The 21,602-nt window shown below is 37.7% G+C and overlaps 3 protein-coding genes across 4 annotated transcripts; 1 reads left to right on the forward strand and 2 right to left on the reverse strand.

Moving 5' to 3' along the window:
* Positions 1-10,590: 10,590 nt before the first annotated feature.
* On the forward strand, positions 10,591-15,268 carry LOC135633844 (uracil-DNA glycosylase, mitochondrial-like). 2 transcript variants are annotated; one of them, XR_010495169.1, is made up of 9 exons: positions 10,591-10,904; positions 11,076-11,479; positions 11,559-11,779; positions 12,647-12,805; positions 13,559-13,589; positions 14,222-14,357; positions 14,585-14,668; positions 14,858-14,997; positions 15,132-15,268. XR_010495169.1 is itself a non-coding variant. In XM_065143788.1 (8 exons), the coding sequence occupies exons 2-8, from the start codon at positions 11,179-11,181 to the stop codon at positions 14,922-14,924; spliced, it is 999 nt and encodes a 332-aa protein (XP_064999860.1). In that variant the 5' UTR covers positions 10,591-10,904; positions 11,076-11,178; the 3' UTR covers positions 14,925-15,108. The 2 variants fall into 2 exon arrangements, 1 of the variants encoding a protein (XP_064999860.1); XM_065143788.1 differs by lacking the exon at positions 15,132-15,268 and having other exon boundaries at positions 14,858-15,108.
* On the reverse strand, positions 15,256-16,407 carry LOC135633845 (ATP-dependent Clp protease adapter protein CLPS2, chloroplastic-like). Its single transcript, XM_065143789.1, has 4 exons — positions 16,060-16,407; positions 15,884-15,982; positions 15,598-15,707; positions 15,256-15,511 (listed from the first exon to the last, which is right to left on the reverse strand). The coding sequence occupies exons 1-4, from the start codon at positions 16,292-16,294 to the stop codon at positions 15,428-15,430; spliced, it is 528 nt and encodes a 175-aa protein (XP_064999861.1). The 5' UTR covers positions 16,295-16,407; the 3' UTR covers positions 15,256-15,427.
* Positions 16,408-16,905: 498 nt separating this feature from the next.
* LOC135583495 (uncharacterized protein At2g24330-like) lies at positions 16,906-21,496 on the reverse strand. Its single transcript, XM_065143787.1, has 5 exons — positions 20,932-21,496; positions 19,691-19,835; positions 18,145-18,254; positions 17,500-17,914; positions 16,906-17,428 (listed from the first exon to the last, which is right to left on the reverse strand). The coding sequence occupies exons 1-5, from the start codon at positions 21,178-21,180 to the stop codon at positions 17,088-17,090; spliced, it is 1,260 nt and encodes a 419-aa protein (XP_064999859.1). The 5' UTR covers positions 21,181-21,496; the 3' UTR covers positions 16,906-17,087.
* Between the last annotated feature and the right edge of the window lie 106 nt (positions 21,497-21,602).

Consider the following 21,602-nt stretch of genomic DNA (forward strand, 5'->3'; position numbering starts at 1 on the left):
TATATATATATATATATATATATATATATATATATATATATATAAAGATATTTTACTGGAAAAAACTTTACTATTAACTTTTTACTGGTTTGCACCCGGCATATTTATTTTTACATGTTTTCTTATAAATAATAAAAAAAATTTGTGAACCAACTCAATTGATATTGAGAAAATCAATGAGGTTTTATGATTAAGCATAACTTAAGTATAACTTAGTTTAATTTCGAGTGAAACTGACACTAAACTAATCCAAATTTTAATAAAATAACTAGAACATAAATCCTAGATTGATTAATATTTTTTTTATTTTTAATAATTTATGATGATTATTATCAAATTTTAAAATTTTTTGAATCGATAATGTGATCAAGTGTAACTTTATCGAATTATACTAAACCAACTCAAACTTCTAGAAAACCACTAAGGCATGATTCTAAGATGATTATCACTATTTTTAAATAAAAAATTTATGATAAGTAATTATCAAAATTAGATTTTTCTTTTTGAATATATTCTCTAATCGAGTATATCTCGTTTCAATTTGGAGTGTAACTTAGTCAACTTCTACTAAGCCAACTCAAACTTCCACTAAACTACATAATCATGATTCTAAGACGATTAATATTATTTTTAGAAAATTTTATAATGATTAATTATTAAAATTAATTTTTTTTAATAAATTCAAATCATAACTTAGTTCAATTTCGAGTATAACTTTGTAAACTTCCACTAAGCCAATCCAAATTTTCATACAATCAATAGAAAATAATTTTAAAATAATAATAATAATAATAATAATAATATTTTTTATAAAAAAAATATTTTATGATAATTAATTATCAAAATTAAAGATTTTTTTTGAATAGATTCTAGGATTGATCATAACTTAATTATATTTGAGTATAACTTGGTAAACTTTCTGCAAACCAACTCAAAATCTAAGGTTATAATAGCTGTTTGTTGAGGTAGATCATTTCCTTTGCTAAGCCATAAACCATGATTTGATCTTGGGAGTCATTTTTACACAAATGATATCAATGAACATTCATAATACTCATCCTTACATTTTTCCCAAAGATTTAAATCCTATTATTGAGAAATCTTTAAAAAAAAAAAACGATCATGAGAATATAAGGAATTTTCTAAAGCAAATATCAAAGAATCTACGATACATAAGAAGGTGCTTATACATGTAATGTATGCTTACATTATATCGTCAAATTACTGTATCAGAAACATCATGTTATTATCTGTTGACAAGAATGGAAGCCTAAATTAGAGAGCTTGACAACAGTAAAAAAAAAAAAAGAAGATGCACAGAAACATGATGTGTGTTTGACGAGGTGGTGGATAATATTTGGCTCGTCCTAGCAACATCTCCAGGAGGAAAAATAAAAAAAGAAGAGAAGAAGATGCACATGATGTGTTTTTTTGTCGACGTTGTGGATAATATTTGGCTCGTACTATCAACATCTTAATAATAAAACATCTTTACCACTTGACTCCTAGTTAATTCTTAAGGTGCTTGACAAGATAAACATGGCTCAAACAAGTATGTGGGTCAGCCAACAAAGTTGAAACAAACATGTTGGTGATCGAAAATTCCTCAAGTTCTTCAGATATGTATGCTAATAGGGACTGTAGAAAAACAAAATATTTAATGATCCAACACCTTAAACTCCAGTCCAGCTTTCCATGTGATCCACTAATTCTACATTAATAGCTATTTCAATTGAACCTCAATTTTCTACCCAAATTTTCTTTTCATGTCAACACAACATGTCGTCATTAGACAAGAAAATTTTATTCAAGATTTTCTCCTTTCTATTCTATTAACCACGAATTCCTAGAAACCTCCTACTTCAGTTGCAAGGAGACAAATCAAACAATAAATAGGAATCATAAAATTTGAACCGCACATAATCCATCCCAACCAGCAAAACAGAGAGGTAATGTCAATGATCGATGAATTGATTCGATTAACGAGCTTTTTGTCAGAGCAGTTGCATCAGAATCAGGATCAAGAGAACACCAACCTCTTCCTCCACCTGATCTGCTCAACGCCACATATATCAGTAGAAGCCTCCTCGATGCCCACCCTGTTAAACATTTTCCGTTCCACATCCATCAATATTCCAACATACAATAGAAAATCCACTTCAGGGCAATCCGATCAAAAAAAATAAATCTCGCACCCAGCAGTGGGATCCATGTCGCATAAGCTCTCGATGGCGCAGCGAAGCTCGCCATCGGATCCGCTGCAGTCGATCCAGTGGTCATAGAGGCAAATCTACCGATCGCGAAGAATGAGACGTAAATACGAGGCGATAAATAGTAGGGTCATGGGCATGACAATGTCATGGTACCGTAGAGGCGGGACTTCTGTGAAGTCATCGACCCCTTGCTCTTATAAAGAGATAGCGCTTGGTTATGAAAGGGGCCGAGGAGGTGGAGAATACAGAGGCAAACTCCAAGTATTGAGACATAGCTAAAGGGTAGAGGTCAGGGAACTTCGTAAGACCGGTGTCAACGAGCTTCTCATCAAGATAGCAAAAAGTAGAGGACTTCGGGTTGATGCAAGAGTACTCAACTATGGAACGAAGTAGGTAGTACGGTGTTGTTCCTGTGCGACTCGGAGGAGTAGGCGACAAAGATGATGGAGAAGACAGTATAATCCCAGAGATGACCAAAACTACTAGAGACTTGCTCCAAGTTAAGGTGAAAACTTCCTACATTCTAGAAGTTCGATAACATTGAGAATGTGAATCACAGTAGCTAACTCAAAGTATGGAGTGTAAACACTTCGAGTGCTTCAGAAGTGTGAGCAAAGAGTGAGTGAAGACTAGTAACCAGCTTGATGCATGGAGTACAACTCTTAAGAAGGCAGACGAAGTCAAGTAACCTTTGTCTTCTCAACTCTTAAGAGAATGAACAAAATCGAGTACCTCAATTATCTTATCTATCCAATATATGAGCTTTGTATGAGTTCAAAGACCCTTCGAAAAAACTTATTGGAAGATAATATTTATCAAATCCTCACCAATGGTGATCAGTGCTACTGAGAGTAGATTATCTGCTTCATTTCCCAACAAAATACCAATCGAAAGCGGAAGTAATGCGAACCTATTTGGAAGTGACAACTAAGTGAAAGAATAGTCGATGGGCAAATTTTGTGGATGAAGGACTCAAAAACTTAAAAAGTTTGCGAGGTGATGCTCATTAAAGCTCCAACATGCATCCATCCAATTCAAGTGGCATGAGGCATTTGAGAGACCGGCACATACTAAGGATGGTATTTTCCTTTATTTGAAGGATCCGTATGAACCACAACAATGATCAACACAACTCATCCAACCCCACACCAAAGTCAGAATCATTGATGATTTGAAGCAGCATGATGGATTAAAAGTTTGACTACTCAACAATAGCAGCTAAGAGCCAAGAGGCACATTATAGCTGGAGCAGAAGATTAAAGACTCAACAAAGGCGAAGAGTTACAGCATCGGTAAAGGCTTTGACGAGGACGTCGAAGAAATAAGTGGGGGAGAATATCATAGACAAAATTGTAAATGAGGTGTTTGATGTAATGTTTATGTATGTCCATGTCTTTTGGTTTGTTCATGCTTTGCACAACACGTAAAGGGATGGTCGAAGGCTTAACAACCCAATTTTAGTTAAGTTTAGTAGTCGTTTTCAGTTTGTAAATAAAGGTTGTGTCATGTGTGTTGAATCTCAGATTTTGATGATGAAACTAATTGATAGTGTTTGCGATTTGATCTGAGTTTTGAGTAACGCAGGATGCTTCGATCAGGGAGAGACAATTAAAGCAGGAAGAATCATGTTGGGCTGGAGAAAAACATGTCAGAAGATTGAACGTCGAGCCGAAGGATTGGTCGACGTATCAGCATAATGCTTCGGACATCGGGCCAAGAAGAGCGAAAATTATACCAAGTAAATCAGAGTTGCGAAGGTCAACTGGCCGATTGGGCAATAGGCCACAAGAGAGTACGATGCGCCGAAGATCCGATTGAAGTGTTGATAAACCAATGACATGCCGGACAACACTTGATTTGCTTTGTAATAATTGTCTAGATCGAAGTAGATTTTATGTGCGCAGGAGTAACTACGATAGCAAGGCATAAAGAAAAATAAAGTCCCGGAGTCAAGAACGCGATTTCGTTGGGAGTTCGAGAGTTCGTCGAAAGTCCGGACGTTCGTTGGAAGTTCTGATGAAATTGATCGTGAAGTCCAGGAGCTTGCTAGGAGTCCATTGGAACATTGCCAAGAGATCGTCGGAAGTTTGCCGAAAAATTACCGGAAGAAACCTAGACTTACGGACTTGTTTAACTTAGTAAATGTCTTAAATTTCATAGTTAGCACATAATTGGGATTGGATTGGGCCAACCCAATTAAGGGTAAGTTGGACCCATGTATGGATTGTGTTGGGCCTAATGAAAGGCCCAAACAGTGACCCAACATGTGGTATCGCCCAGACATAGTCTCCCAAGCAATGGTACCGCCAAATTGGGTGGTGGTACCGCCTAATGTCAGTGCTACAGGCAGTGGTACCGCCCAGCACAAGCCGTGGTACCGCTAGGATCCGGGAAACCCGGGATGAGACATGTATTTTTAGGCTCCAAGTTTGAATCAACTTGAGGCCTATAAATACCCCTCTCATCCCTGGTTAACATACATAAGAATTGAGAGTGCAAAATAAAGAAACGCTGCTATAATCTTGTGTGAACTCATCTAAAAAATCTAAGTGTTAAAATACTTTAAGAGAAGAGTAAGTGTGGGTGTAAGGGTTATCTCCTAAACCCGGTAAAAGGAAAAATAGTTGTAAAAGGTGTTTGGTCTTCGCCTATTGAAGGAAGACCAAAAATGGATGCCGGTAGCCTCGACGGAAGAGGAATCGATGGAGTGGATGTAGGTCACGACGACCGAACCACTATAATCTCGGTTTGCATTTTTATTTATGAAATTTACCTTTACTGCAAACTTACTTGCTTTACATCCACTACGCTCTTTCGTACGTCTTCAATTTTAAGTGTCTTTCTAAAATCGGGCTTTAATCGAACGAGAGATTTCGAAACGACATAATTTTTATAGCTGCATTAATTCAACCACCACCCCCTACCCCCCCACCCTCCCCTCTTAGTGTCGACTCATTCCTAACAGTTGATATCAGAGCCACGTTTTTCTCATTTGGTTTAACACCCAAGAGAAATGACTCTTTTCGCCTTTCAAGAGGGTCACTCTCTCATTCATCCTCTCATGTTCAATGCGACGGAATACATATATTGGAAAACTCGAATGAGAGTTTTTCTTGCTTTCGTTGAATCTCGATTTATGGAACATAGTCGAATTTGATTTTCAAAAGTCTTCTCTTCCAATGAATGATTGGAATGAGTTGGAGAAGAAGACTTTATCTCTAAATGCAAAGGCTATTAATGTCTTATTTTGTGCCTTAGACAAAAATGAATTCAATTGGGTTTCTATTTGCGAAACGACTTTCGATATTTGGCACACTCTTGAAATCACACACGAAGGCACTAGTAGAGTTAAAAATTCGAAGATTAATATTTTGATGCATGCTTTTGAGTTGTTTCGAATGGAACCAAGCGAGACTATTGGAGACATGTACACTCGTTTTACGGATGTCATCAATAGTCTAAAAGCTCTTGGTAAAAGTTTTTCAAACCTTGAACTTATGAACAAAATTTTACGATCTCTTTCTAAAACTTGGGATCCTAAAGTAACGGCCATTCATAACGCCAAAGATTTAAATACTTTTTCGATCGAAGAACTTATCGGGTCTTTGATGACCTACAAAATGACCAATGTGGCACAAAATGAACTTGAGAATAACTTTCTAAAGAATATGAAGGATTTTAGACTTAGAATAATTGAAGACCACTCGAGCATAAGCTCAAGTGATAGTGAACTTGAACTCCTCACTATGAAATTTAAAAGTTCATGAAACAAGAATTGAAGAACAAAAATAAACTTAAAAAGAACGCAACTACTTGCTATGAATGCAACACATAATATATATATATATATATATTATCATTGGAATCAAAATGATAAACCAAATCGTTTATTTAAAGAAGCCTTATGTTTAATGTGTTATATTTTTTGTCATGATGATAAAATTTATTTTTAGATCTTAAACGATGATACATGCTTTGACTCGACACAAAACACTTAGGGCATTCTTATGTGAAATAAATCAAATAAAAAAAAGGGGAAGGAAAATATTTTTCTTAAAGAATTTCTCAACCCCTACTTTATCGATCTTTAAAAAAGGATATCAATGAATGTATGTTTGTTATTTTTTGAATCTCTTAAAAGTGATTTTACGTTGATGATTTGAATTTCAATGAGCTTTTATCTTGATTTTTTTAAGAATTATAACTTGAGATTTCTTTTGCATGAATCAAGATATTATATCATTTGATCTCTTATGTCTCTTTTTGTCATTTAATAAAGAGAACATCTCTTTTTGTCTCCTATGATTCTACTTGCTATATATTAAACGGAAGCATTATTAAAATCATGATCTTGAATTCTCGAGATCAAAACTTGATATTTTTCTTATGTGAATCAAGATAACTCGCTTTTTATTCTCGAATGATTTCTTACATTTTATTAAAGAAAATATTTGTCCAAATGAATCATAATGTTTCCTTGATTATTTTTTTCTCACAACTTCGAGATGATGTGCTTTGATGTTTGGAACATTGTATACACAAATTGATTTTTCTTCCATGTTTTGATACTCCCTTGTTTCGATGAAGTATAACTCATCACTAAATTAATTTTTTTTGTTATTCTTTATGTGATGATTTGAAAATTAATGGAAAATGAGAGAAAATAAGTGATTAATATTTAAAAAATTTAATGCCTTAGTATCATGCATAAGAATGAGATGTAAAGGGAAAAAGAATTACAAAATGTATTCTTCCTTTCTTTTTGACAATGACAAAGGGGGAGATAAAATATGCTAGCTTGCACGATGATATATGGAAGAAAAAGCTAAAACTTGTTAGCTTGCACATCGCAAAGAGAGCAAAACTTGCTAGCTTGCTCATCTCAAAAGAGAAGCAAAAATGTAAGCTTGCAAAATTTACAATCTTACACATCTTTAAAGTTAATGATGATTTGGTGGTTATACATGTTGTAAAGTGATATAAAATCTGCTAGCTTGCATGTTCTAATATGATGTAGCACTTGCTAAATTTACAAACTTACAAGTAATGATGATAAAACTTGAGATTATAACTTGAGATTATGATTATTATGCAATGTTGTAAAACTTATATCTCAAACACTTGAAAGTTGCACTTCTCTTTTTTGTTGATGACAAAAGGGGAGAAGTATGATGTTATGCATAATTTTATGATAACATGTTGCTTGGATTTTTAAATCCAAAAGTTCTATCAATATGATATATTGATAGGAGTTTGTTTAAACTCCATCATCAATTGGTTATCATCATAAAAAAGGGGGAGATTATTGAATATCGGATTTTGATGATAAAACCAATTGATAGTGTTTATGATTTGATTTGCATTTTGAGTGACGCGGGATGCTTCGATCAGGGAGAGACAATTAAAGCAGGAAGAATCATGTTGAGTCGGAGAAAAACATGTTAGAAGATTAGACGTCAAGCCGAAGGATCGGTCGACGTATCGACAGAAGGCTTCGAGCCATGAGTTCGGGCATCGGGCCAAGAAGAGTGAAAATTACGCTAAGTAAATCGGAGTTGCGGAGGTCAACTGGTTGATTGGGCAATAGGCCGCAAGAGAGGACGATGCGCCGAAGATTCGGACAAAGTGCTGATAAACCAATGACATGCCGAACAACACTTGATTTTCTTTGTAATAATTATCTATATCGAAATAGATTTTATGTGTGCATGATTAACTATGATAGTAAGACATAAAGCAAAATAAAGTCCCGGAGTCAAAAACACGATTTTATTGGGAGTTCAAGAGTTCGTCGGAAGTTCTACCGGAATTGATCGAGAAGTCCAGGAGCTTGTCGGAACTCGCCAAGAAGATCGTCATGAAGTCTAGGAGCTTGTTGGAAGTCCGCTGGAATATTGCCGAGAGATCGTCGGAAGTTCGCTGGAAAATCATCAGAAGCTCGTCGGAAGAAACCTAGACTTACGGACTTGTTTAACTTAGTAAATGTCTTAAATTTCATAGTTAGCACATAATTGGGATTGAAATTAGGCCAACCCAATTAGGGGCCAATTGGACCCATATATGGACTATGTTGGGCCCAATGAAAAACCCAAACAATGACCGAACAGGTGGTACCGCCAATCTAGGCGATGGTACTGCCCAAACATAATCTCCCAAGCGGTGGTACCACCAGGACCCGAGAAACTCAGGATGAGACATTTTTAGGCTCCAAGTTTGAATCAACTTGAGGCCTATAAATACTCATCTCATTTTTGGTTAACATACACAAGAATTAAGAGTCAAAAAAGAAAGAAACACTACTGTAATCTTGTGTGAACTCCTCTCAACAATCTAAGTGTTAGAATAGTTTAAGAGATGAGTAAGTGGTGGTGTAAAAGCTATCTCCTAAACCCAGTAAAAGGAAAAAAAGCTTTAAAAGGTGGTTGGTCTTCGCCTATTGAAGGAAGATCGATAGTGGATGTCGGTGGCCTCGACAGAAGAGGAATCGATAGAGTGGATGTAGGTCACGATGACCGAACCACTATAAACTTGATTTGCATTTCTATTTGTGCAATTTACCTTTACTACAGACTTATTTGCTTTACATCCACTATGCTCTTCAGTATGCTTTCAATTTTAAGTAACTTTCTGAAATCGATTTTAATCAAACGAGAGATCTCGAATCGACGTAATTTTTATCGCTACACTAATTCACCCTCCCTCTTAATACCGACTTGTTCCTAACAATGTGGATACTTGTAGGAGATCTTGATCTGTAGTGGACCATTTTGGATCCTTTGTTGTGCGACCATTCAGAGATTGTGAAGTCTTATTATAATTTGCATTAGCTATAAAATATTTACTAAAATGATTGCTTATGGATCCCGAATGAGACGTTTTCTTTAACTCATTTTCTCTTTTATAGGTCCTAAGGGATCATATGAGGTTTCGGGAAGATTGATTTTTACGGATGGACATGCAAGGGTGTCGTACAATTTACACAAAATTAACTAAGCGTGAACACGTACATAGATATGCCACCTCTAAGTATGAGAATGATTTCTTGTAACCTGTCACCAGTTTCCTCAAAGACACAAGAAAGTTAACCTATCAGTTCATTGGGCCATCACATCATATTATAAACAAATATCAAATATCGAAGATACAAACGAAGAATATAAGTATGAACGGAAGTAAAAAAAAGTGATGTCCTAGGACAGTAATACAAGGACTAAATCTCAAAATCCACGTACAACTATTGTTCCGGCAATATATAAATTTTCTCACCAAAGTGTTAATCTACTCAACTTCAGAAGCCAAAATTTTCTTTACTCTCAAAGATCCCACAGAAAAACAGAGATTGCTTTTGTGCACAAGCGCTAATCAGCAACAGATATGTGATTCTAATATACGAAATCCCAAAATATTAATTGAACCACATGCAGGGCACAGATAGGATGGAGTTTTATCATGTAGGGAATGTCGCATTTCATTGGTCTATAGAAGCTACCCTGGTATTATTCCAACAATGTGCCCCGGCATTGTTTGGGTAACTTTGATTCAGATCCCAAGATCAATACCATTGGATTCTAAGATCCTAGAGACAATGGCCTGATTGATCATTAAGAATTGACTTATAATATAAGAACAATATTCATGATCTGAACCGCAAAAGGAAAAGAAATGCTTGAAAAAATAAAAAAAAGAAAAGCAACCTGTTGGAAACTACATTTGTCTAACTTGTAAATCCTTATAGATCGCCATAAAATCAGCAAAATCAACTAAACGAATAAAGACAACGAACACTTCGTTAAAAAGAAATGGAATTTGATGCATCCATGCACTTATATAACAAACAACAAATAATTTAACTAACTGATTATATCATAAGAATATGAGATTTCAAGGAAAACATTCCTTTCATCTTAGGAGAATCAAAGTTTGTCTCACTGTGCAAAGTAACATAAAAGACATAGCACGCCTATGCAAGTCATACGTGAAAGAACAAGAAAACACTTCAAAAAAATCTATATTTGGTAATCAAGTATGACATATTACCTTCTACTGTACGTTTACAGGCACGATAAAGGATGATTGGCCATGATGAAGAATTTTGAACAATCTTGATTGCATCGTATATGGGCTCCCTTTGTCCCAATCTCAGCTGAAACTTCACTTTCTGTGGCTGTTCAAACAAAAAAATTTCAACATCAACCTCTGACATAAAAGGGAGAATCTTGCTAAATAAGTTTTCACAAGATGAGAGTAGGGCATTATAACATGCCTGATGAATATAATAGCAACTTTCCTCGTCATGTAAATCAAGACAATTCAATCGATGGTAACACTAGCCACATAGGGAACGACGACATTCTACAAAAGAAACAAATGAATCGAACCTGGACAGCCACGATACCAGATTGCAGGACTGGCGAATGCTTGAAGGACTTCAGTTGATTGAAGACTCCGAGACCACCTGCAATCGATCCACAATTCTCTACGGCGGCTTTACCGGATCGCTCGAAACCCTATAATCTCCGTCTAAGGGGAAAAAAAAAAGAACAACCATACAAGTTTCCTTCGATAGCTCGCGGACGACCTCGAAGGAGAAACGAGAAATCTTAGAGGAGGAGGCTCGAATCGAGCCTGCCGGCGCGACCCCGGGGACGAACACGGCAGCAGGCAGCGGCAACTCGAGCGCGGCCGTTCCAGGTAAAGCGTGATATATATATATATATATATATATATATATATATATATATATATATATATATATAGAGGTGGATTAAATGTGGCTCAATCTGGACTCGAGGTCGGTTTACATTTTCCGCGAATGATCGAGTTGATTTATAATTAATATATACGTCCAATTCAAATCCCTAGAACGGCCACGGGAGGCAACGTTGCCCACCTCCCGCCAAAACGACGTCTGCCGGGTATCGTCGTCTATAATTGGCCGCGCCGTCGCACCCAACCAAAAGAAAGAATGGGAGACAAAGGAGAAGGGCAAAAAATGGCTTCGTCCGCCAAAAACCTTGACGAGCTCTTCCATCCCGCGAAGCGGCTCCGCCCTCTCTCTCCATCCGAACGCCCCGACGCCCTAATCCCCCATTCCCCTGTCTCCCCACTCCGTAAGGCCTCCCCCGCCCGCCGCGACCCCGCGCCGGAGTCCGCTGCTGCCCCCGCCCTCACCCCAGAGCAGAAGCAGCGGATCGAGATCAACAAGGCCCTTGCGCGTTCGAAGCGAAACCTCCGGATCTGCAGAGAAAGAGTCGAGAAGGCCAAAGGTACTCGGAACTTTGTTAGGGTTTACAGCTCCTTTTGGTTTGTTCCACGAGTGGTGGCTGATTGTATGGGCAATGCCAGCCGAAGGGATGGATTATGTGAAGCTGGAGGAGCTTTTGGTGGAGGAAAGCTGGTTGGAGGCTCTCCCAGGGGAGCTTCAGAAACCGTACGCTAAAAATCTTTGTAGGTTTGTGGAGCGGGAGACGCGAGGGAGTGTTCCGATCTACCCTCCGCCATACCTTATATTTAATGCTCTCCATTTGACACCCTTTGATCAAGTGAAGGTTGTGATCATCGGACAGGTATATTTCCCCTTTGCATCTCGCCATTGGTATTTGCAATGACTCTCTCACTTTTCTTTAAGAAGGATGTATTTTGTGCGCTCCTTTGGAGAAAGGAGCCGGTTCGATGATGCATTTTGTTAGTTCATAAATGTCAGTGTGTCCTGTTGTCATAGAATTTTTACATAGTTTGCTCTAGAGAAAGGTATTAGGATTTTCTAGGTGCAGGCTTTTGCCATACTTTACAGTCCTTAACATTCTCCTGCATCATAACTTCTCTTTATCTATTCCATACAATCACTTTTAGAAAGTGTAACTTAGATCTTGTTCTTTTACTTGTAATTTCTAATTTTCTACTTGAAGCCACATTTTTAGATATATCTAGTGTTCTAGATTGGACATTCCATGCCATCTCCATTTGATAAGAATAATGATAGAACACTAGATTATACTTGAGCTCTTTCGGTTTCTGTCATGGTTACAGTAAGACATGCTGAATACCATAAATATCCAAAGATATCTCAAATGTCATGTTAATTTAGCTCATTATTGTGCCAATATTAGATGGACAGGGGCAAGCAGAAAAAAATGGATTTCAAAGCCTGCTTGACAGATAACAAAATTCAGCAAGACTTTAGTTGCGAAGAATAATGAAGGAAATTTGTCAACTCCTATATTGAGAATACTTTCTTTTATCCAAGCATAAACTTGAATGCTACCTTCTGCATATTTGATGTCAGTATGTCTGTCCCATAGTTACTTTGAATTCCTCTTCCCACTTATCTAAAATTTCTCTTCTGTGATGCATATAATCTGGTAATTCATGAATCTATCTTGCCATTTTCTTCATATCTTTCGAATTGAAGACAATAGATACTTATCGTACAGGATCCATATCATGGACATGGTCAAGCCATGGGTCTTGCTTTCTCGGTACCAGGTGGGGTCAAGATTCCTTCCAGCCTAGTCAACATTTTTAAGGAACTTAAAGAAGATCTGGGGCATTCTGTGCCATTGCACGGAAATCTGGAAAGATGGGCTGTACAGGTAGACAATATCACAGAATTGTTTAGACATATATCATGCCATTTGTTGCATAATATGCTGTTCTCATATTTTGAGAAAGGCATTTTGCACATATGAATATAATTTAAGTCAATGATCTGTTGCTTCTTAAGTGTGAATCATAAATAACACATCTCATGGACTCAGAGCAATCTTCTTCTTTTAAGTCTTTTTTACTCATGCTGAATTGATAATTTTTAATGGTATCAACCAAGTTATAACCAATCATGCTTTTGTTAGATGGGAGATATTAAATGCAGATCTAGCCTCGAGGGACAAGATAAACCATCTTTTATGGCATGACTAACTTAACGTGCATCGCTCAGTACCTCTAAAGAGGTTTATGTTGCCTTTTTCTTATATTTCTCTATCTTTTTTGTAAATTTTATTCAATCTCCTCTAGTATTGTTGGAAAAAGAGTTGATAATATAGTTGGACTACTGATTATATCATCTGAAGAATTTTTTTCCAATAATTTCTGTATAAAAAGTATATTATTATCATCATTTTGGAATTTATTTTGTTGATTAACAACTTTCTTAACTGATGTTTCATGAAATAATAGTAACAAGTGATTTCTTTTGACATAAAAATTTTAATTTTCACAACATTGAATTAAAACATTCTAGTATCTGAAATCTCGTGTTTCATGATTGATATTGGATATCCAAAATTAACTGATTCTGCTTATTTGCTTGTTTTTGTCTTTTGAACTGATGTTGGATATTAATGTAGGGTGTTCTTTTGCTCAATGCTGTCCTCACTGGTATGTTTTCTTCCTCTGTTAGCATCTTGACTGATTATTTATTGTTTTTCTGCGCTGCTAGTTTGTGGAATATGTTACATTAATCTAGCGACGGATGACGTGAAGTAGAAATTTTATGGAGTTATTATCTTCTTGCAATTTGGTACTGGCTGTGGCTATTAAATATCCAGCATCTCTTCCTAAATGGTTGAAGAAATTAACTTGCTTTGGTGAGGTTATCTGTGATATATATAAGCTAATTGTTGGATTGGATTAAGGTTAACTCAACCATGTCAACAATAGCTGTTCTGGAGTATGCTTAATAGTGCAATTTTGGTTCTGCTCTTTGCCTTTCTGTTTTAAGCGAAGGGTTTGTTGGTAGAAGAATTTGGACTGGTTGCAACTCAGTGACTCCTAATAGGCAACAATGAAATGTTACCATAAAAGACATTTATGTTTTTTTTCCTAATCCTTGGCTTCAATTTCATTACTAGCGAACAGTAGTTTATTAGATTACTGATAACTAGGCAAATGGTACTATCTAGTCCAACAAAAATGCTTGGAGGTTGCTTTAGCTTGTCCAACTATATATATATATATATATATATATATATATATATATATATATTAATTTAACATATTTCCCTTATCAGTTAGGAATCATCAAGCTAATTCACATGCCAAAAAGGGGTGGGAGCCATTTACTGATGCTATCATTCGAACAATATCACAGAAGAAATCAGGAGTTGTTTTCCTTCTGTGGGGAAATTCTGCTCAAGAAAAATCAAGGTATATTCTTTTTATTCCAATTTGCTGGGCTTGTATACGTATATATTTTGCTTGGTCTAGTGTGGTTTGACCTGGTTTATGCCTTCTGATTAAAATGATTAAAAATTGGACAACATTGCCAAACAACAACAAAGAAACAGTCTCCGATTATTGGATATGACATGCAAAAATTAGCTGTTGATGCTGCACTTCCATTTGAATTATGGTTATTATGTTGCTTGTTGCAGACTGATTGATGGGTCAAAACATCGCATCTTGAGGGCTGCTCATCCTTCTGGCCTTTCTGCTAACAGAGGGTTCTTCGGATGCAGGTTGTTTCCTAGGTTAATGACCGATGTTAACGAAGTTCCTTTATGCATACAGTAAAATAGACTTGTCTCGGGTGTGAGCATCATGGCTCAGGCTATCCTGTTAATATGCATATGGGATGAATTTAGTTGGTAGCTGCTCGGTATACAAGTTGAATTTTCTTCTCTGATGGTAAGTTCTTCATGTTACAGGCATTTTTCTGAGACAAATCGGGCACTGGAGAAACTCGGCCTTTCTCCCATCGATTGGAAACTGTAGATCACATGCAACGCTTCCATGTGTGTTTTCAGCTCAAGATCTCAATCACCACCAGTGATCGTCTGGGTCATAGGTTCTGGCCAACTTTTGAACTAACTTAGCAGTGTATTATAGCACTATTTGGAAATATATGAACCATGAACATGTCGCACCAGCGTATAGCTAGCAGCAGCAGTCTTGTGATATTGACCGTTCCCTATCGAACAGGATGGACGCTTCAAGTTTTAGGTGTTGATATTTATCTGGAGAGAACCGGCAGGTGCTCGAGTCTTCTCATACGCATCGGTTATCTCCGATCGACAAAGCTAAGCAAGAGAGGCTACAGTGACGATTGCACTTAAAAGGGTGGCTTCAGGTCGATTATTGGATGAACTACTCCTTCCATTCAAGCATTACATAACATGCATTCTCGGATTTCAACGATAAAGAAGTTTGTCATGCATCAAAAAATAGTAAAAATAATAATAAAATGATTGATTAAATGACTCCGCTCTGATCGTTCCTCATGCTTCCAGGTTGGAATCGGGTTCTATCGCGGAACGCAACCCACGGCGTACCATCATCTGCGCGTAGAACTCCGCGTGCTCCTGCTCCATCACATGGCAGCAGCATGTCAGAATCACAAGGCAAAGATCTCTTTCTTCCTTAATGCTTAACGTAAGGATGTGGATACCTTAACAGTAACAATAACCACTGCGACACCCAGTTGCCGAGACTCGCGAAATAGTTGTCTCGCACCGTCGGCTGTAACGGATGGCACGACTTGTGGCAGAACATTTTCCACTGCAAAATTGTAGAGGAAAGAAGCTTCAGAATTCGAGGAACCAAAACGGAGGCAATTTGGGGCTACAGGTCAATGTCAAAAGTCATATTTTGGGCGCAACTCAACGTCTCACCCCGGCGGTCTTAGCCCTTGAGAGGAAGAAGTGGCATCCAGATATAGATGATGGTACGCATACCTAGCTTCTCCGTGTGGCGTGGATCATCGATGAGCAGAACTCTGTAGCTGTCTCCGCTTCCCAGGCCTTTCCTCGACGCAAGCCTGCCTATGTCTCCACCTGCGGACACAAAAGAACAGTGTTTTAGGGCAGATAGACCCAGTGAATGGTTTAATCGACGAGGAAAGTTTGTTTACCTTCTTGGGCTTCGGGGAGGGGGTCGAACTGGGACTGGTCGAAGGTGGGGCGCTCCAACAGCCCGGCTCCTCCTCTCGACGACCCCAACCCGCCGCCGGTCGCAGCGGCGACCAACGCCATCACATCCCTCGACTTAGACGGCATGGGCAGGGTAGAAACGGGGGGAGCCGAAGGGACCGGGTTGCAGAAGTTGAGAGCAGGCCATGATGCTCCAACTCTGCCGCTAAGAGCCATGATATGAACGAGAAGAAGAAGAAGAAGAAGAAGACCTGATATGGATGGTTCGAAGAAGAGGGCTTTCGCAAGAGGATAAGCAACTCGTGAGAACGGACCGGAACAGAACAGGGATTGCCCCCGGGATTGATGAAGGGTTTAGGGAGGAGGAGGCCACTAAAAATGCGTTAGAAAATTAAATTAAATTATGTGTAAAATATTTTTTTATGGTCGGCGTGTGTTCGTTTCCGCATTTTTTTTTATGTGTAAAATTAAATTAAATTAAATATTTATTTATTTTTCCGCATAGCATCTTTTCATTTTATTTTGATAAAACTTTTTTTTTTCTAAAAGATAAATTATATCTTATACCTACACCTTATCAATCGTCATCTTTTATCTTATCGTTGTCCAACAATATTAAGATTCTGGGCAATAAGATAATCATGGTATCTTGTCGAAAGCCAAGAATAATCTTGTCATTTAGAAAAAATAAAAAGCCTATGTAGAAATAAATTAAATAGGGATCACTCTACTCTACAAGAAAAAAAAAAAAAAAAAAAAAACTTAGGATTGTTTTTGAGAATTTGCATTTTTTTTTATATGGATGATAAAAAATTGGAAACAGATAATTAGTTTCCAAAAGTTAATGAAACATTATAATTTCATCAAATAGGCATCAACAAATCGGTCTTATTACAGTACACGCATCTAACAACAGGTGAAAACACCTGTCTTAATCATATACACATGAAAGAAAGCCGACTACACTTTGTCATCACACAGCAACCGATTCGATCAGCGATCCTAAGCTTCAACTAGAATGTTTACCAAGCTCCTTCTCATCAACCTCCTCAGGAATCTCTCGTGCTGATGCAGGACTGCCACTACCATGCTTATCGAGCACGTTCTCATCAGTTCCTCCACCAGGAATCTCTTCTACAGTTGCTAAGCTGCTCACAACAGCATTTCTGGTAATCGAGTTTCCATTGTTCTTGCTACGACTTACAGCATCACCATCTAGTGAAGAGGTAGGTGTGTCCTTCCCTGAACTGGATCCCAATTCTTCCTCTGAGTGTCTTGACCCTCCATTCAAAGCATGGCAGTGCGGACAGTAATATGTTATGTATGCGAAATCCTCTTTTTTAGCTAGTCCTGCATATATACTCCATCCGTAAGTTTTGAGAAAACCAGTTAGGAAAAGTAATGGGCATCGCTCTACCCACCGTTATGCATATGGCAGTGGGCACATATCAGTGCGTAGCACTGAGTTGGATCCTCTCCCACGAGCAGGGCTGCTACCCGAGCAAGCCAACCTCCATCGTCCAAGGCTGAACCTCTGAAGTGTTCGACAACCCTCTGATTAGGAGAACCAATTTCTTGGGTATCGGCAACATACTCATTAAGTGTTTTGTCGATGATCTGAGATGCTGTGCTGCTCCCGGTGCTATGACCTCTCCTATGCATCGGTTTCCTGTTATGCAGCCCAGAAGACTGCACCAGCTCAACATCATTGCTTTTACCGAGTGTGCTTGAAGTAGATTCATCGCCCACATGGACTTTCAAGCCAGAATCTGCCCCAAGCTTAGATGCCAGAACAGTTGCCGCCGCCGCCTTTGCAGCAGGATCAAGATCATACCTCTGGTTCAAAAGTTCAGTCAGTGATATACACACTTAAACAACCGTTAACAAATGCCAGCAAGCAGCACGATTAAGGAACACATGGAGTATAAGTTCGATAAAATGAACAAAGTACACCATAAAAAGAGGGCCATGATTTTACCCCAAAACATGTTTAACACAACAGCAGGCAAGCAATATAAGAGAGTGAAAGCAAGCGTGCAAGGGTAACAGAGATATCAAGAACAAACCTGAATAAGTTGTTGTGTGTTGTAATAATTTGTTTTCTCCTTGAGCTCATCAATTTTTGCTTGCCTCTCAGCACGAAGCCTTTCGAGGGTTTTCTGGTCCTTATCATCAACTGTAGAAAAGAAAGTATAGTGTCCTGATGCACAAATATCTAAAAACAGAAATCTACGACATATTTTCACTCAGTTCAACAAACAGCAATGTGTAATAACAGGCTTCCACAAGCATGGACAGAGCAAATTGATATTGGGCATGACGGTGCCACAACTGCAACATGAATTATATTACACCTTTTTAGGTAGGAGTGGAATAACTATCCTGCAAATTTGTTAAAGAAAAGGAAGATAATGAAAATTGAAGAGAAGAAAACCAGAGCAATGAGACATACTTGTGATGCTAAACTAATCTAGCAACCACAGTTACAAACAGAAACTAAAAAAATGTTAATGAAGCACCCAAACTCTGCTTCCTTCCAAAAGTAATGACAGACCACACAATAAAAAGCAGAACTCCCCTTACGTACAAACTAAGGAGGCCATATAAAAGAAATTTACATGAACTTTGGAGCACATCAACTAATTCAGATGAAAATTCCGAAAATCAATGCCATACATCTCATTTTAATATGCAAATAGAAAATATTTTTAATTTACTTGACCTGACCAATTACATCATAAAACGATCACAAGGCTTCAAACATTTAGAAGCTACAATCACTGTTACATATTGCTTTTTTTGCCAAGGAAATCTATTCTTATGATGACATTCAAACTCTATTACAATGACCTAGAAAATAATAGTTATCTATCCCTTAATATCCAACTTACTCTCAGAGTACAAAATTTGTGCATCATCTCTTCTGTTCATGGTCTAAATGGCTAACCATATGTAGACTATTTTAACCAGTCTTATGAAAAATAGAATTTCAGGATAGACATGTGGGGCCCATTCTGAATGAGATTATTAAGCAACAAAGCTTTTCAAAATAAACAAGACATTGTGAATGAAACATAATTGGTGAAAAACATACTGTATGATATAATTTAGAATAGATTAAATTGCTTTTTTCCATGGGGAACCGAGTGATGCTTATAGCTACAACTTTTGGCTTCAATCAATTGTACAACAGAAATTACTACAATAGCCATAGTGTCCCAACAACTACTACAACAACCATAATGTCTCAACAGCTTGGGGCTGACTGCATGGATATCTTTTTGGCCAATGAGCTTTAATCGATTGTCTCATATGGAAATATATTCTACTCATAAAAGATAGTCTCCTTGTGCAAGTAGTTCACTCAAACTATTTGCAATATCTGTATACTAAGATAATTGAAAGGGAAACGAGATCAATTACCCACAATTTTAGAAAGCATAAACCAAGATACTTTTACAGAATGGACTAACACATATGTAAACCATAAAGATAGAGAAATGAAATATTATACTATAAGATTATCTAATATCGGGCGACTCATACAAAAGTATGGAGTAAATGGAATAAACTATTAAATTAATAATAGCTGGTGAAGAGTTTGATATTTACGCATTCTTGTGAAGCTTACAAGTGCGGAGTAGATAATAGTTGACAAGCCAGGTAATACAAACATGGGCATTACACGAATAGCCCTCATCTTCCAATCCAAGTCCACTGATCTTGTAGTGACTATAGCACAAGTCACGGCTACCACCTGGTAAGAAGTAGCTGCTTTCAGAAACCAAGATCAGACTTGAATATTTTTTCTTAAGTCAGTAGCCAAGTAATTCGTTAAGTCAAAAAGAAAAATACATGCCAAGAGTTACCAATGTTGACAGGAATTCCCTGCGCCAAACTAAATCAACAAATAAATCCAATATGTATCATCAACAACTTCCAACGTATATATAACCCAATGCAACAGCAAGTCAAACATGAAAATTCTCAGACTATGAGAGTCGACTTTGTATTATTCCACAAGACAACATGTGATAAGTTTGTAAAGCAGTCTACTGCCTAAGAAATAGTTGCTGGTTTACAGGAGCAGATTGTGTTGTCACTCCAGACAGGAACATCCTAAGGTGAAAGATCAAGATAGAAAACTGTGGTAATCTTCTATATGATGTTGAGCGAAAATATGAAAAAGAAAGTAATTTTAGGTTGAAAAATATAAGAGAAAGGAACTTTTGAATTGCATCAAGAATGAATGCCATAGCATAGCAGGCAGATACCGCAGAAAATTGTCCACAAAGTTGACACAGGCAATTAACGAGGCTGGAAACTTTGGAAATATATTGATGAGACCAGCTAGTCAGCAACCGTAGATGAATATTTATTTATCATGAAAATTGGAGGGGAAAGTGACCTAAGTAGGGAAACATCATAGTCAGGAAACCAACAACCACAACAAACCGAATTAAGACCGAGTATAAGAAAATTGGAGTTGATGGTTATACTAAGAAGTTCAACAATGTATAAGATTACCCTACAATTGGAACTAAATCTTCCATATTATTATGATTTTTTTTGGGTTTTGTTTTCTAATTTATTTCACTTAATAATTAATAACTAGGCTACTTGTGCACGTTGCAAAGTTAATCAATGCATCTCTTCTAAACTTATTCTCCAATTCGTCAGAGAATAGAACTTTCTTCCTTGTTTTAAACATAACCTCCAGGACTTTTTTTGCCCCCCCAAATTTATCAAAGCCACTAGACAATGAACAATGAAAAGAGAGGAAAAATCTGATTTTAAACAGATCAATCCATTCCAATTGAAGGAGTTGGCAAGAAAAAAGAGCAATATTTCACCTCGAGAATCACGGAGGATACTATGATATTCCTGGTCATCTTCCGCGACGACTTAGCCCTTCTCTTCAACCTCGCATGGACCGATGCCTCCTCCTTGGAGAGGTGCTCCAATTTCTTCTGGAAGTCATCGTCGGCCCCAAAAATCCCTCTCCACAGCCGGGAGACAACCCCCCTGCGTGGCTGCTTTCCTCCCTTGGACGAGTTTGCGGGATCGACCACGGCGGCCGTAGCAGCTTCTTCCACCACCATTTCTAGAAGAGAAGGGGACCGGGGGGGAGGGAGAGAGGAGGAGAAGAGGGGATCCGATGGAATTGAATGGAAAGGGAGACGAAAAATTATATATCGAGTTGAAGGATCCAAGAGGAAGAGGAGAAGAGGCAATCGCGATCGCGATCGCGATCAGATCGAAGGACTCATCGATGATCCTTCTCTGATTGGATTGGAAAAAGGAGAACTTTTCTTATTCGTTTCTTTCGATGGGGTTCCGATAAGAAGTATCGCCACCGTCCGGATGGAGAGAAGAAAGCGAACCGTGTTCCATAGTGGCCAAGGAAAGGAGACGGACCACGCGTAAGAGGAGCGCAGTTAGCCGAGGGTGGTCGTGGCAGGTGAGAAGCTGGTCAAAATTAATTGAATGGTTGACCTCGAAAACGGGCAGATAACAATAACGA

The sequence above is a fragment of the Musa acuminata genome, chromosome BXJ3-3 (genome assembly GCF_036884655.1).
Source record: "Musa acuminata AAA Group cultivar baxijiao chromosome BXJ3-3, Cavendish_Baxijiao_AAA, whole genome shotgun sequence".
NCBI classification, from domain to species: Eukaryota; Viridiplantae; Streptophyta; class Magnoliopsida; order Zingiberales; family Musaceae; genus Musa; species Musa acuminata.

Excerpts from the sequence above, each read along its gene's own strand:
- LOC135633844 (XM_065143788.1), top strand. The coding sequence starts at position 11,179 with ATGGGAGACAAAGGAGAAGGGCAAAAAATGGCTTCGTCCGCCAAAAAC. Across the intron at positions 11,480-11,558 it reads AAGAGTCGAGAAGGCCAAAG|CCGAAGGGATGGATTATGTG; the intron begins GTACTCGGAACT and ends GGGCAATGCCAG. Across the intron at positions 13,590-14,221 it reads GCTCAATGCTGTCCTCACTG|TTAGGAATCATCAAGCTAAT; the intron begins GTATGTTTTCTT and ends TTCCCTTATCAG.
- LOC135633845 (XM_065143789.1), bottom strand. The coding sequence starts at position 16,294 with ATGGCTCTTAGCGGCAGAGTTGGAGCATCATGGCCTGCTCTCAACTTC. Across the intron at positions 15,708-15,883 it reads ACGCCACACGGAGAAGCTAG|TGGAAAATGTTCTGCCACAA; the intron begins GTATGCGTACCA and ends ACAATTTTGCAG. Across the intron at positions 15,512-15,597 it reads TGGTTATTGTTACTGTTAAG|GAGCACGCGGAGTTCTACGC; the intron begins GTATCCACATCC and ends GTGATGGAGCAG.
- LOC135583495 (XM_065143787.1), bottom strand. The coding sequence starts at position 21,180 with ATGGTGGTGGAAGAAGCTGCTACGGCCGCCGTGGTCGATCCCGCAAAC. Across the intron at positions 18,255-19,690 it reads TGTAAGCTTCACAAGAATGC|TTGATGATAAGGACCAGAAA; the intron begins GTAAATATCAAA and ends TCTTTTCTACAG. Across the intron at positions 17,915-18,144 it reads ACACACAACAACTTATTCAG|AGGTATGATCTTGATCCTGC; the intron begins GTTTGTTCTTGA and ends CTTTTGAACCAG.